Here is a 13,534-nt window from a genome sequence, read left to right on the forward strand (position 1 = left end):
TCCACTGTATATTGGTCAAACATGCATTCAAAAATCTATTTATTAAGAGAAATTCATATTTCAATTTAGACAAGTATCTCTCTAGACTGTAGTTCATTCATATATCTCTGTAATAAGCCAGCTTGAATTAGGTCAACATTTGGAAATAATTTCTTCTATGTAATGAAGTTGAACAGCACTTCTAGATGTAGTATTAGACATGATATGGCAAGTTCTTAAAGAAATGGGAGTGCCTGATCACCTCATCTGTCTCCTGAGAAATCTCTATGTGGGACAAGAAGCTACAGTTAGAACTGGATATGGAACAACTGATTGGTTCAAAATTGGGAAAGGAGTACGACAAGGTTGTATATTGTCTCCCTGCTTATTTAACTTATATGCAGAATTCATCATGCGAAAGGCTGGACTAGATGAATCCCAAGCCGGAATTAAGATTGCCGGAAGAAATATCAACAACCTCAGATATGCAGATGACACAACCTTGATGGCAGAAAGCGAGGAGGAATTAAAGAACCTTTTAATGAGGGTGAAAGAGGAGAGCGCAAAATATGGTCTGAAGCTCAACATCAAAAAAACCAAGATCATGGCCACTGGTCCCATCACCTCCTGGCAAATAGAAGGGGAAGAAATAGAGGCAGTGAGAGATTTTACTTTCTTGGGCTCCTTGATCACTGCAGATGGTGACAGCAGTCACGAAATTAAAAGACGCCTGCTTCTTGGGAGAAAAGCAATGACAAACCTAGACAGCATCTTAAAAAGCAGAGACATCACCTTGCCAACAAAGGTCCGTATAGTTAAAGCTATGGTTTTCCCAGTAGTGATGTATGGAAGTGAGAGCTGGACCATAAAGAAGGCTGACCACCGAAGAATTGATGCTTTTGAATTATGGTGCTGGAGGAGACACTTGAGAGTCCCATGGACTGCAAGAAGATCAAACCTATCCATTCTTAAGGAAATCAGCCCTGAGTGCTCCCTGGAAGGACAGATCGTGAAGCTGAGGCTCCAATACTTTGGCCACCTCATGAGAAGAGAAGAATCCTTGGAAAAGACCCTGATGTTGGGACAGATTGAGGGCACTAGGAGAAGGGGACGACAGAGGACAAGATGGTTGGACAGTGTTCTCGAACATGGGGTCACGAAGAGTCGGACACGACTAAACGACTAAACAACAACAACAACATCTGCAAAATTAGTTTCTGGATATTCTCAATCAGTGTTCGAAACTCACATTGTTCTAGGTGCATTTTGTGACAGGGAATTTCATTAGCACAAGCAGTTTCTGAGCTCTGGGTGCAGTACTGCGCCTAAGATTTCAGATTAAAACTGCAGAGTGGAAGGAAAGGAGGACCTTTTTCTGCCTCCCCACTTCCAGCTACTCTCTGAAGACTGGAAAAGAGACCCTCTTAAAAGGGCAGGGGAAGGACTAGACTATGTGAAAAATGAACATAATATTTTAGCTGCAGGTCATTCATTTTCAGCTTTGTATTCTTATTATTAAAAAAGCATGCCTAGACATTCCATTGTTGCCTTATAACCTCGGTTTAAGGTGCCATTTAGCTCCTAGCTTTCATATCTCAGTTTCTAACACTGTTCTCAATATTTATTTGTGTGGCAGTTCTTTAGTACAGGAATATAACAAGACTGCATATTTATTTCTCTGTCCAGATCATCACTTTACATAGTCATCCAGCTAAAAGATGTATTTTGGAGGGACATCCAATCTGATGAAGTTCAAACAGGTCACTGTTTGTAGTAATATTGAATTACCTATTGGCAAGGGCATAACATTTATAATTCTGAACCCTCACTTACATTCTGCTTTTTATATGATCATCATAACAGTTGCTTTAAGTGGCTGAAAGTCCTTTGGTATATTGACAAAGGCAGCACATATCACAAGGTCTCGAAAGACTTCTGCTGATATGCCCACACAGATATTTAGCACCTCATGAACCTGTTTGTCTCCAGAAAGAACCCAGCTTGCTTTCCGCCAGCCAGTTCTGTCAAAAACTTCTACCACGCATATCAGTTAGTTAGCTGTACTTTTCTTTTGTTGGCTGCAAGTTTTGTGCAGACTGTTGTGAAGCTGGGCAAGGCAAATCCTACAGAGATGGCTTTTTATTCCCCTAACAGCTGAAAACCCAAGCCTTGGGAGCCTGTTTCCATCTAGCCTTGTCCAGAGAGGTGTGAGCAACAAAATATTTCCTCATAATTCTCTTGTAATCCTGGCATGACCCTGTTTTGTGTTGGTTTGAAAATAAGAGGAATGGCTGTCGGCCTGTCTGAAAAAAGTAGGTTGGGATCTCAGTGTGCTTGAAACACGCTTGTGGATACTACACAGACAGACACTTGGGGTGGATTTTTGCATTCTGTTTCTTGATTTTTGCGTGGTGCCTTATGGGTGCTTTTTTATATAGAAAAAATTGTGTCCGTACCCACCACGAAGTTGTTCTAGTAAGTGCCACACTTTTAACATTTGGAAAAGAAGGTGCTGGTACTGTGTGCCTCAGAGTACCCCCATGGGAAAAAGCACTGGGCCGTCAAGATAGCAGGGGGAGCTAATGGGTTGCTCTCTAGAAGTTATGGACTACAGCTCCCATTACCACTAACCATTACTATGGTACCTCTACTTACGAATTTAATGCGTTCCGAACACACATTTGTAAGTCGAAAAAATTTGTAAGTCGAATCCCATAGGAATGCATTGGGAGAAAAAAAATCGTAAGTAGAAGCAACCCTATCTAAAAATTCGTAAGTAGAAAAAAATCCTATCTAAACCGCATCCAAGATGGCGGACGGAGCTCCAGTCGTAAGTAGAAACATTCGTAAGTAGAGTTATTCGTAAGTAGAGGTACCACTGTATATGAATCAGGTGGCTTGATAGTCATTGGAAGCTTAAACAAAAGGAACTGTAACAATCTAAGTGCACCATTCCATCTTTTGAAAGGACAGGAAGGCCTTTCTTGACAACCTTTCAGAACATAAAGAGGATTGTGGCAGAATGAATTGATTATTGTAAGTTAGTGCTGGGCCCAGATAAATTATGCTTGAGTGGTGTTATACCGTAGTCCAGGGTTAGAGAGCTGGCCAGTGGACTGGATCCTGATCTCCCCCAACCCCTGTGGGTCATTTTAACAGGTCATTTTAACAGGTGAGTGAGGGTTGTCCACCTATCATTCCCTGCTTCCTGCATCATTCTTTGCAGGTTTAGGGCAGGTGGTTTAGGGTTTAGGGCAGGTGGGTGTGGCTTGGAAGAAATGGCCTTCCCAGCCAAACCACAGAGCCTAGGGCTTGCTGATCAGAAGGTCAGCGGTTCAAATCCCCGTGGCAGGGTGAGCTCCCGTTGCTCGGTCCCAGCTCCTGTCAACCTAGCAGTTCGAAAGCATGACAAAGTGCAAGTACAGTGGTACCTTGGTTTAAGTACACAATTGGTTCCGGAAGTCTGTACTTAACCTGAAGTGTACTTAACCTGAAGTGAACTTTCCCATTGAAAGTAATGGAAAGTGGATTAGAATCATAGAATCATAGAGTTGGAAGAGACCACAAGGGCCATCCAGTCCAACCCCCTGCCAAGCAGGAAACACCATAAAAGCATTCTTGACATATGGCTGTCAAGCCTCTGCTTAAAGACCTCCAAAGAAGGAGACTCCACCACACTCCTTGGTAGCAAATTCCACTGCCGAACAGCTCTTACTGTCAGGAAGTTCTTCCTAATGTTTAGATGGAATCTTCTTTCTTGAAGTTTGAATCCATTGCTCCATGTCCGCTTCTCTGGAGCAGCAGAAAACAACCTTTCTCCCTCCTCCATATGACATCCTTTTATATATTTGAACATGGCTATCATATCACCCCTTAACCTTCTCTTCTCCAGGCTAAACATACCCAGCTCCCTAAGCCGTTCCTCATAAGGCATCGTTTCCAGGCCTTTGACCATTTTGGTTGCCCTCTTCTGGACACGTTCCAGCTTGTCAGTATCCTTCTTGAACTGTGGTGCCCAGAACTGGACACAGTACTCCAGGTGAGGTTAATCCGTTCCAGATGGGTCCGCGGAGTACTTAAACTGAAAGTACTCAAACCAAAGCGTACTTAAACCGAGGTATGACTGTAGATAAATAGGTACCGCAGGAAGGTAAACAGTGTTTCCGTGTGCTGCTCTGGTTTGCCACAAGCGGCTTAGTCATGCTGGCCACATGACCTGGAAGCTGCTCCCTCGGCCAGTAACGCAAGATGAACGCCGGAACCCCAGAGTCGGTCACGACTGGACCTAATGGTCAGGGGTCCCTTTACCTATGCATTCTAACACTGTGACACCAGATGGTGCTGTGGAGTTCTGTTTTTGCTAACTCGATTTCTCATACAAAGTTTGAGATGCATTTAATTGAAACACTTCTTTGATGTGTCTAGATCCAGCTTTTGTTTCCCTAGGAAAAATTTTCTTGACAAATATAGTGTAATAAGGCCTGTCTCTGAAGTCACTTGATCCATCTGCCTATAAAGTTGAATTGTTCATCAAAATTGGGGCATCGTAAAACTATGTTAACCAAGATGATTTTTAAAGTTAGTAAATAGTTTTTAACCTTCTTTTGACTGCAAAACCTTGTTCTTTTTCCTGAATCAGTTCTATGAGGGGTGGTGCCGTTGGTAAAAAAAATGAATGAGAAAATGTTTGTACAATCCCAGTTCAAAATGATTCTCCACCTCAGCTACATAGTTTCACATTTGTGGCATAATTGAATGGCCTTAACTTTGATTGTGGTTATTTTTTCTAAACCCCCTTCCGAGAAAGGCCTGGTCTTCAAAACCTGTTTGCTACTTCGGATTTCTCTGAAGGAAAGTATTGCAATTTGTTTCTTTAATAAGTGGTGATTTAGAACCTCGAAACAGATGATCATATTCAAATCTGGAGATAAACACGTTCATGGAGTGCCGAAGTGCTAAATATCTGTTTGGGCATATCAAGTTGTGCTTATACTGTAACTTGTAACTGCTGCCTCCTGTGCTTTTGCTGTACTTGCAACACTGAAGTGACCTCGTAGACGCAAACTTGGGTAGTGTGTATGGAGGTGCTGGGCTGCCCAAGACTTGCCCCTGCCTTGCTGTTGTGGTCCAAAGAAAAGGAAAGCAATACATTTGGTACCAGCTTGGTGGCAGGAGTTGCCCGAAGGAGGCATATCAGACACTATCCAACAGCCTTAGGGACTCCACTCCAGATTTGTGTAGGGTTTACTCCTTAGCCTTTTATTCTCCCAAAGATGTACTGCAAGACATTTTTCCTTGGGGTTTACAACCAAAGCCTTTTTAATGAATGAGTGTGTAGCCACAAGGCTGCAGTGGTTTAGGGCCTGAGTTTTCCTTCTCCTAGTTGGGCTACTTTGCCAGGTTGCCCATCTGCGCTTCAAGCTTAACTTGTTCACAAAGTTTAATTGATAGTCAAAAACAACTGCAAATAAACTTTGTTTTTATGTCTTTACACATGTATTGTATATGTGTAAATATATGCTGCTATTGTGTTCAGTTTTATCTTCAACTTTTAAAAAGTTGAATGCCTTCTTTGTCTACCAGAGCTATGATCTTTTTTCTTTTTTAAAATAAAGGTTCCATTATTTTTATGAACATTTATTTCCAAGAAGTTTTAAACCAACTTTTCCTTTATGCCCTGGCTTGGCCTTTTCATAATGAATTTAATATGCAGTTTCACACATTTGTTTGAGAAAGGACCTTCTTATGGGCTACAGCAATGTTGTTCTAATTTTAATAAGCCTAATTTATCCTATAAAGAAACATACATTTTCCAACCCGATTAAGTGAGCAAACAATTGGGGTTAGATGTGGCAGATCGTAACAGAAAGCACATGTCCTGCCCTGAGAGCACAGCATAGTCTCTTATCAGGATTGCTTGAAGTTATTCATGGTAGTAAAATGTTATGCTTCCTCCTGTTTTCCCAATTAAATGAGGAAACCTTTATTCCTATGGCAGTCCTACCACAGCTGGTTTCAATATTTTGTGTGTGAACATTGCCTAAGGTGTCCTTTTCTTTCTAGCAGTAACTAGCTGAATCATATTAAGAATGAAAGGGATTGGCCTTGGGAAAACAGTAATTATTCAGAGATTTATTCAGAAGGTGGGTTTTGTGCTATTTGCAGCATGCATGGCTTGGAAAAACATTTGCCTCCATAATCCATGTAGGTCTAGAGTTGTCTAGATAGAAGGCCCTATGGCAAAAGAGATCCTAGGCTATGCTTGCACTGAAGTTTCAACAGTGCTAGATTACGTCATTCAAGGGTGGGTGGGATTACAAATTGCAGTTTTGCCTGTTTTTGAAGGGAAGCTCACCCATATTGCAGGATTTGGTTCTAGTGCTACTTGGATGGTCATTTCCAGAAGGTGATGCTTGGGGCCCCATCATAGCTGCCAAGTTTTCCCTTTTCTCGCGAGGAAGCCTATTCAGCATAAGGGAAAATCCCTTAAAAAAAGGGATAACTTGGCAGCTATGGGCCCCATGGAGCCTTCAGTTTGGGGTTCCTCGGGGTTTAATTTTATTCCCTGTGCTGTTTAACATCTACATGAAACCACTGAGTGAAGTTATCTGGAGTTTGGGAGTATATTGTCAACAATACCGGTATGCTGATGACACACAGCTCTACTTCTCCTTTACCCTTTCTGGTGAGACAGGGATGAACGGGGACCATGGCCTTACCTCAGTAATGAAGATGAGAGCCAACAAACTGAAACTTAATCCAGATAAGACCTAGGCCAGGCATAGGCAAACTCAGCCCTCCAGATGTTTTGAGACTACAATTCCCATCATCCCTGACCGCTGGTCCTGCTAGCTAGGGATCATAGGAGTTGTAGTCCCAAAACATCTGGAGGGCCGAGTTTGCCTATGCCTGACCTAGGCACTGTTAGTGGGGTGATAGATGAAAGGTTGCTTGCTCTTGATGGGGTTACACTTGCCCCTGAAGGAGCAGGTATGCAGCTTGAGGGTATTCCTGGATCTTTTGGTGTCACTTGAGGCTCAGGTGGCCTCAGTGTTGTGGAGTGCCTTCCATCAGCTTCTGCTGGTGGCCCAGATGTGACCCTTTCTGGACAGGGATAGATCAACTTCTGTTTTCTTTGTTCTGGTAACCGCTAGGCTGGATTACTGCAACACATTATACGTAGGGCTACCTCTGAAGACGGTTCAGAAACTTCAGCCTGGTGCAGAATTCTGCTGGTTAATTCCACCGTATCTTATGCTTTGTCATACAGTCAGTGAGAGGGACGTTCCTTGTGTCTCAGTTCCAGGGCTGGTGTAAAGTTGCCCCATTGACAGGGCTCATGGTCTGGAGAGGTATAGCATATGTGTGTGCCTCCCTGTGTTGTCTCCCACCCTGTCCCACTTTAAGGTGTTTTCAAAGGCATACTTTTGCCAGCAGAACTGCTACACTGATGAAGTTTTCCATTGGCCTATCTGCCATGGTGGCAGCATATTTCATGTTCCATCGGCATAGTAGGACTTCTGCCATATTGCCTCTTGGCCAGTGTGACTTTTTTTGCGGAATTCCTCTGTTAATCTAAAAATTATTACATGTGGGAAATAAAACAAAAAGTGGAAAAATAAGCTCAATAGGGTACAGGCATTGTCTTGTTCTGTGTGGGAGCAGGCAAAGGTGATAGGATGGTATGCAAAGGAAGGCATACATTTCGGGGTTTCATGTAGTGATGTGCACATATTCTTTAGCGCAGATGCGTCACATTGGTTCTAATGAGTAGGGCGTACAAGTCACAAAATGTAGAGAGAGGATTAAAACCTCAGTGTTGCATTGCAGCCCTAGCATGGTTAGGGATTGTGTACTAATGAGCAGAATAGAGTAGTTTTGGTCCATAATTGCTGCTACATGGCTTGCTTAATGTTCAAAAGCTTAAAATAATTTTGAACTTTGGATCCATCATATGTGTAGTTGGAGCTTTTAATTTGTTTAAAACTTGTTGTGAAAACAGCCCAAGGGACACAATATTTTTCCACCCCAGCTGTTCCAGATGAACTGCAGCTGCAAATTTAACGGTATTATTTCTATAAACCACTGAGTATATTTTATAATGGCAATAATTTCCACAGAAAAACCAGTTATTGCTGCTAATGACTGGGTTGTTGAGCATTAACAGCCTTCAGCTGGGAATGACCAAGTGTTCTGGAATGGTAGTATAAATGCAAAGGACAATTGAATAACACTTTGGAATAATGATTTGATTAATCAATGATAAATTCCTGTGGGAATAAATTCAAAGTATTTCTGACCACCCAGTTTATTAGCCAGTGAGCTCATCATTATTTAACCTTATTACCATAATACATAATGTCCAGGCTGTTAGTTGCTAGAGCTGTCCTTAAGTGTTTTGGCCAATGCACTGTTAGTCATTAAATGCTGTTGTTTTTAAGCAGCTTGTCTCTCTGCAAGGCATCATATGACTATTTTTATCCTTGTCTTTTAAAAACCTTTGCATAGAATTGGCATTTGTGTTTGTATCTGAATTGTTGCCTTGCTACGACTTTCCCTATGAAACATCATGTAATCTTGCACTCAAATTGGGTCAATATGGTGTGCTGTGCTTCTCCCTTCTCTTTGCCTATCTGCCTTCCAACTTTGTCCACTCATAGTGCAAATAACTGGCAGATGCACAATGACATCAAAACTCCTTGTGATAGAAATTGATGTGACAGTTATTCGTGCTCTCCGAATGTTGTTAGTACAAAATGAGTGTTGACCACCCATAATGTCTTGGTCTACTTGACCAACTGCGTAACAAACCAAAGAGCTACCAGTCCCATAACCTTTTTCTTGCTCTTCCCGTGCTTTCAGCAACCTGCTGCCTCTAGCATATTGCAGTGGTTGAGAAACTCACTTTCAAATTGAGATTGGCAAAGGGAAAATAATCAACATTGGACTGTTATATGGAACGTGCCCGTGATTTATATTAGAGCAGTGTTCCTCAACCTTGGGCCTCCAGCTGTTTTGGGACTACAACTCCCATCATCCTTAGCTAGCAGGACCAGTGGCCGGGGATGATGGGAGTTGTAGTTCCAAAACAGCTGGAGGCCCAAGGTTGAGGAACACTGTATTAGAGGACACAGACCTGCGTAAGGAATGACAGGGTGTATGTATTCCTCAAGTTCTGGGACAAGGTCTAGAGTGGGCAAAGATGTAGGTTGTACAACTGAAATAGCCTCCTTTTCACACTAGATTTGGAGGAGGAATGCGTTGATGCTGTAGTGCTTATACTAAGCTATATTGCTGTGTGCAATATCATCCCCCTGCTTTGTTTTTTATTTTTTTATTGGGAGCGGGGCAAGAGAAGGATTTGCCACATGATTCGGTGGAAGGAGTGAGTGTGGGTTTCTAAGCACTTTGAACTTAGATTGGACTTGCAGTAGGATCTTTACAGATTCTCTTGCCAGTTCCCTCTTGCTCTTCACCACGAAACCATTAACAGTACTAAGGAAATTTTCTTTAAATGGTATGCATATTGGTAAAAGGGGTGTGCATATTGTTAATTGCCCCTATAATAGAGCAATTCTCTCTTATCTTCAGAACACAGTGGGCATGATTAATCTAAAATTAAGTACTTTTCAGTTTCATTGATTTCCATAGGAAAAATCCATTACCTATGCAGCTAGACTGTGCTAAATCTATTTTTGATTAGATCTTTAATATGGAACGAGTTGCCTACTAATACTCTAAAAGCCTTCATCCCCAGTTCTTTGTTGAATCTTCAGAATCAACTGTTAGAATTCCCATGATAAATGGCAGCTCCGTAACACTAAGCTTATCCTTAGCTTACTGAGTTGAAAGGGTTGGGACGGGCAGGAAATGGCAAAGACAGGGGAACAGTGGGAGTGAAGAGACCTGGTAGCCTGACATCCTGAAGTATTAGAACCTAATACTAAGAGAGAAATACTTGGGAGCATGAAGAATAAATCAGGAGAGACAACAACTGGCTCAATGTGCTATCAAGGTGTATCCAAAATGATTCTTTCTTTGATTCTGCCTGGTGTTGCATTTACTTCAAAATGTTTTCTTTGTTCCTTTTTTATTTTTAAAGGGCAGTAACGGTGGAATAGTACAAATGCTTGTCTCCGAAATGGTAAACTCTGAAGTCTTTTAAAAACCTGGTTAAATGTGCATTAATGCCAATTCAAACATGATGGATTCATCTAGGTTATCCTTTTTGTCCATTTCTTTTTCCGTAGCTAATGAAAATTATAAGCAAGTGGCCATGTGTATTCTCTACCATATAAGCATGGATGATCGCTTTAAATCGATGTTTGCATACACAGACTGCATACCTCAGGTAGGTGTGTTTTCTTTTCAAATGGCCTTTTCACCCATACTGGATTAATCTTCAGTTTCCTTGTAGCAGAATTCATAAGGACATTACAGTAAAAGTGACAATATTTTCTCCCTTGCTAATGCCTTTCAATGGCTTTTTTTGGGGGGGGGGTTAACCACCCATTTTTCTTCTAGGCAATAGGATTTGCCCATTGATTTAGCAGGGAAATGCTTCGCCTCTGTTTTGTTGCAGTGCTGCTCATTATCATTTTTAGAAATTGTAACGGCAAAAAGCTGCTGCTGCTTCAGAAAAATCTCAGTGAGCAGGAAGGTTTTGAAATTTATCTTTCTTGTATGGTCTTGGGATTTTCTGCTGTTTTCAGGCAACTTATGTAGTTTTGGATTTCTATACTTTTGAGCTTTCACTGATCAGTGGTAACAGGTTACTCTCCTTGGTTCAGGCCATTCATTAGTAACTTTCCTGAAAAAGGAATATTTAAAAGCAAACTAAAATTTGTAGTAAGATATTCATGTTTATTACGTCTTTCAAGCCATGGTATTTCAAACTGGGTTCACCTAACTTAGACTTCTTTTATCTCCTGCATAAGTTTATTTTGATATGTTAGTTCTCCCAAAGTCCGCATCCTTTTCCCTGTAAATTGGACCTAATTGTTTGGGTCTTACTTTCTGTTGAAATTGATATTAAACACCCCATAACCTACTTAGACTCCAGTTATATCTAGGTCGGTTCTTACTGCACATGCCAGTGGTTTGACATGGCAAAAAATAAAGCTGTTAGCGAACAGCCTTGATGAGTTCCTGAAGAGCCTTTAATAGTCTGATTTTGTACTGTTTGTCATCACAGAGGTACTACTTACCTTTAGTATTTATATTCCGAACTGGTTACGTTCAATTTTAAAAAGTTAAGTCTGCCTAATCAGCATTTTTCTAGGGCAATAAAGAGTTGTGATTACTGTTCTATTTGTTTGTAATCCTGCTAGTTGTTTCGGCATCCAAATACATATGCAGCTGTGAGAACTTGCGTCTTAAAAGAATAAATTTGAATTCTCAGGCTTGTAACTGGAGGTTATACAAAAGTGCTACATGGACTGCAAATCAACTCACTTTTGTGAGTTAGACGCTTCTGTGGGTTTTTGGTTTGCAGCCTGTAGGTTCATTGGGTTGCTATCTTTTTTAAAACCATTTTTAGTGGCTGAAAGGAATGCAGTATCACTGGAAGGCTCTCATGCCTTGCCCGAGTTAATGGGTGCTATTGTAGTAAGAGTTAAAAGTGAGCATTAACAGTCCATTCTTGTTTAGACCCCAGCAGTGCATGCTTTATTTAAATAGGTGCAAATGCCATCCAGATGTTTATAAAAGCATTTATAGGTAATAGCCTGGCCAATCAAAGGGCATGGTTGCACTGTGATGTCATAGTGATATTCAATATTCCTCCACAGAGCAGTATGCAAACTCCTCTGCAGCTTACTTATCCACATGTTTTTCCACCACAGTTGTCAGTTGGGCCTCTCTTTGATCTGCAAGCTTCTTTTTAGCTTAATGCTGGTAAACGTTCTCTCTTGACAGCCCCCTTTGCTTTTGTCCACCATTATCTGCTGAAGTTCAGAAACCAAAGCATCACTTCAAACATTAAGAGTGAGGGAGTAGCCAGTCAAGAGAGATTCTTGAGGCATGCAGTTCTTGAGGCATAATCATTCAAAGATGTTTGAGCCGGGGAGAGGGAGAGGGCTGGACTGAGGTGTATGAACGGAAAGCTGTGGGGGTTGGCCTCTGGTCACTGGTAAATAAGTGAAGTCAGGTGCCAGAGAGTCTAGACACAGTGATTTTAGTCCTGGGCTGTGGTATCTGATACTCAATATGGGACTTGTCTGATTGAAAACTACTGCCTCTTCATTGCACACGCTGCAGCCCTTTTACTGCTTTCCTGCTAAATGAAGAAAAGATGACAATGGACATAGTAAAAGCAGAACAAATTTAATTTTAATATTTCCTATTTGGCAGCAATTACACTCCCCTTTGAAGTGGCATGAGTAGCAATCAAATTAAATGAAGACATAATGGGAAACATGGAGCTTGTACCAAAGGATTATTCTAAAAACTTGAACTACTTTAGATAAAATTACAGGACTTCCCTCCCTTTCTACAGGAATGCAGTTCAGCGCTGGCAGCACACTTTAACTTCAATTCATTTTTCATTTAATTAAGAGAGGACAATTTTATCTTCTAAATACAATAGATAATTTACAGACAAACTACAGGTGAGCTTTAGTCATAGTCAGAGAAGACCTATTGAAATCATTTAATTCAGTGGGTCTGCACTGTGTATGACTTAGTTGGATTCCCTTTTGCAATTTTAGATTAAGTCCTTTGCAGATTCAAGTAGGTAGCCATGTCGGTCTGCCATAGTCAAAATAAATTAAAACAATTCTTTGAAAAGATAGTTTAAAAGAATGTTCTTAGAAGCCTAAAAACTCCCTTAAAAGAATCAAGTTTTCAAAAAAAGTTATATGATCTAAGAAAGTGTTTAAAAGAATCCTTCCAGAAGAACTTTAAAATTATAAAGTAGCACCTTAGAGACCAACTGAGTAGTTTTAGGTATAAGCTTTTGTGTGCATGCACATCTCTTCAGATACATCCTTTGCAGATGTTTTGTTTAATTCCTGCTCTATAGCATTACCCATTCTTGATATGAAAACCAAGCATCAAGGACAGGTAAAAGGAAGCCCTCCTTCACACAGTACATTGTGAAATTTGCTGCTACAGAAAGGTTTTTCTGACTTCCTAAACTCTCTTCTGTTGCAGTTCTTTATTACATTATCTTTTTCTTCATTGCTCCAGTACGAGTTCACAAATATTAAACTGCTCTGGCAGTTGTGTAGCTGAAAAGCAGTATATAAATGCTTAAAATAAAATAAAAATATAAGGTGTTGCACTCTAAGAGACTTCTGGGCATACTGAACATTAAAGGAGTATTCCAAGCATGTGGAATAGTAAGGAAGAAAAGACTTGAGGGCAGGTCTGCACCATACATTTAAAGCATGTGACACCCACCCCAACCAGATCTTGGGAACTGTAGTTTCCCCACCCAGAGCTGCAATTCCCATCCCATAAAAACTACATTGTTGGGTGGGGGGAAGCTATATGTGCATTTCAATGTGCATTGAATGTGCCTTAATATATGGTTTGGATCTGTTCCCACGTGTGT

At 40.9% G+C, this 13,534-nt stretch overlaps 1 protein-coding gene across 2 annotated transcripts in view; it reads left to right on the plus strand.

The window, feature by feature from the left end:
* KIFAP3 (kinesin associated protein 3) overlaps nucleotides 1-13,534 on the plus strand; it is a 71,308-nt gene that overhangs the window by 16,834 nt on the left and 40,940 nt on the right. The window contains exon 11 of one of the 2 annotated variants that reach the window (XM_035124014.2): nucleotides 10,230-10,330. In XM_035124014.2, coding sequence (XP_034979905.2) covers nucleotides 10,230-10,330 — 101 coding nt within the window. The other variant, XM_060276631.1, reaches the window with a different exon arrangement.

Source organism: Zootoca vivipara, chromosome 7 (assembly GCF_963506605.1).
Source record: "Zootoca vivipara chromosome 7, rZooViv1.1, whole genome shotgun sequence".
NCBI classification, from domain to species: domain Eukaryota; kingdom Metazoa; phylum Chordata; class Lepidosauria; order Squamata; family Lacertidae; genus Zootoca; species Zootoca vivipara.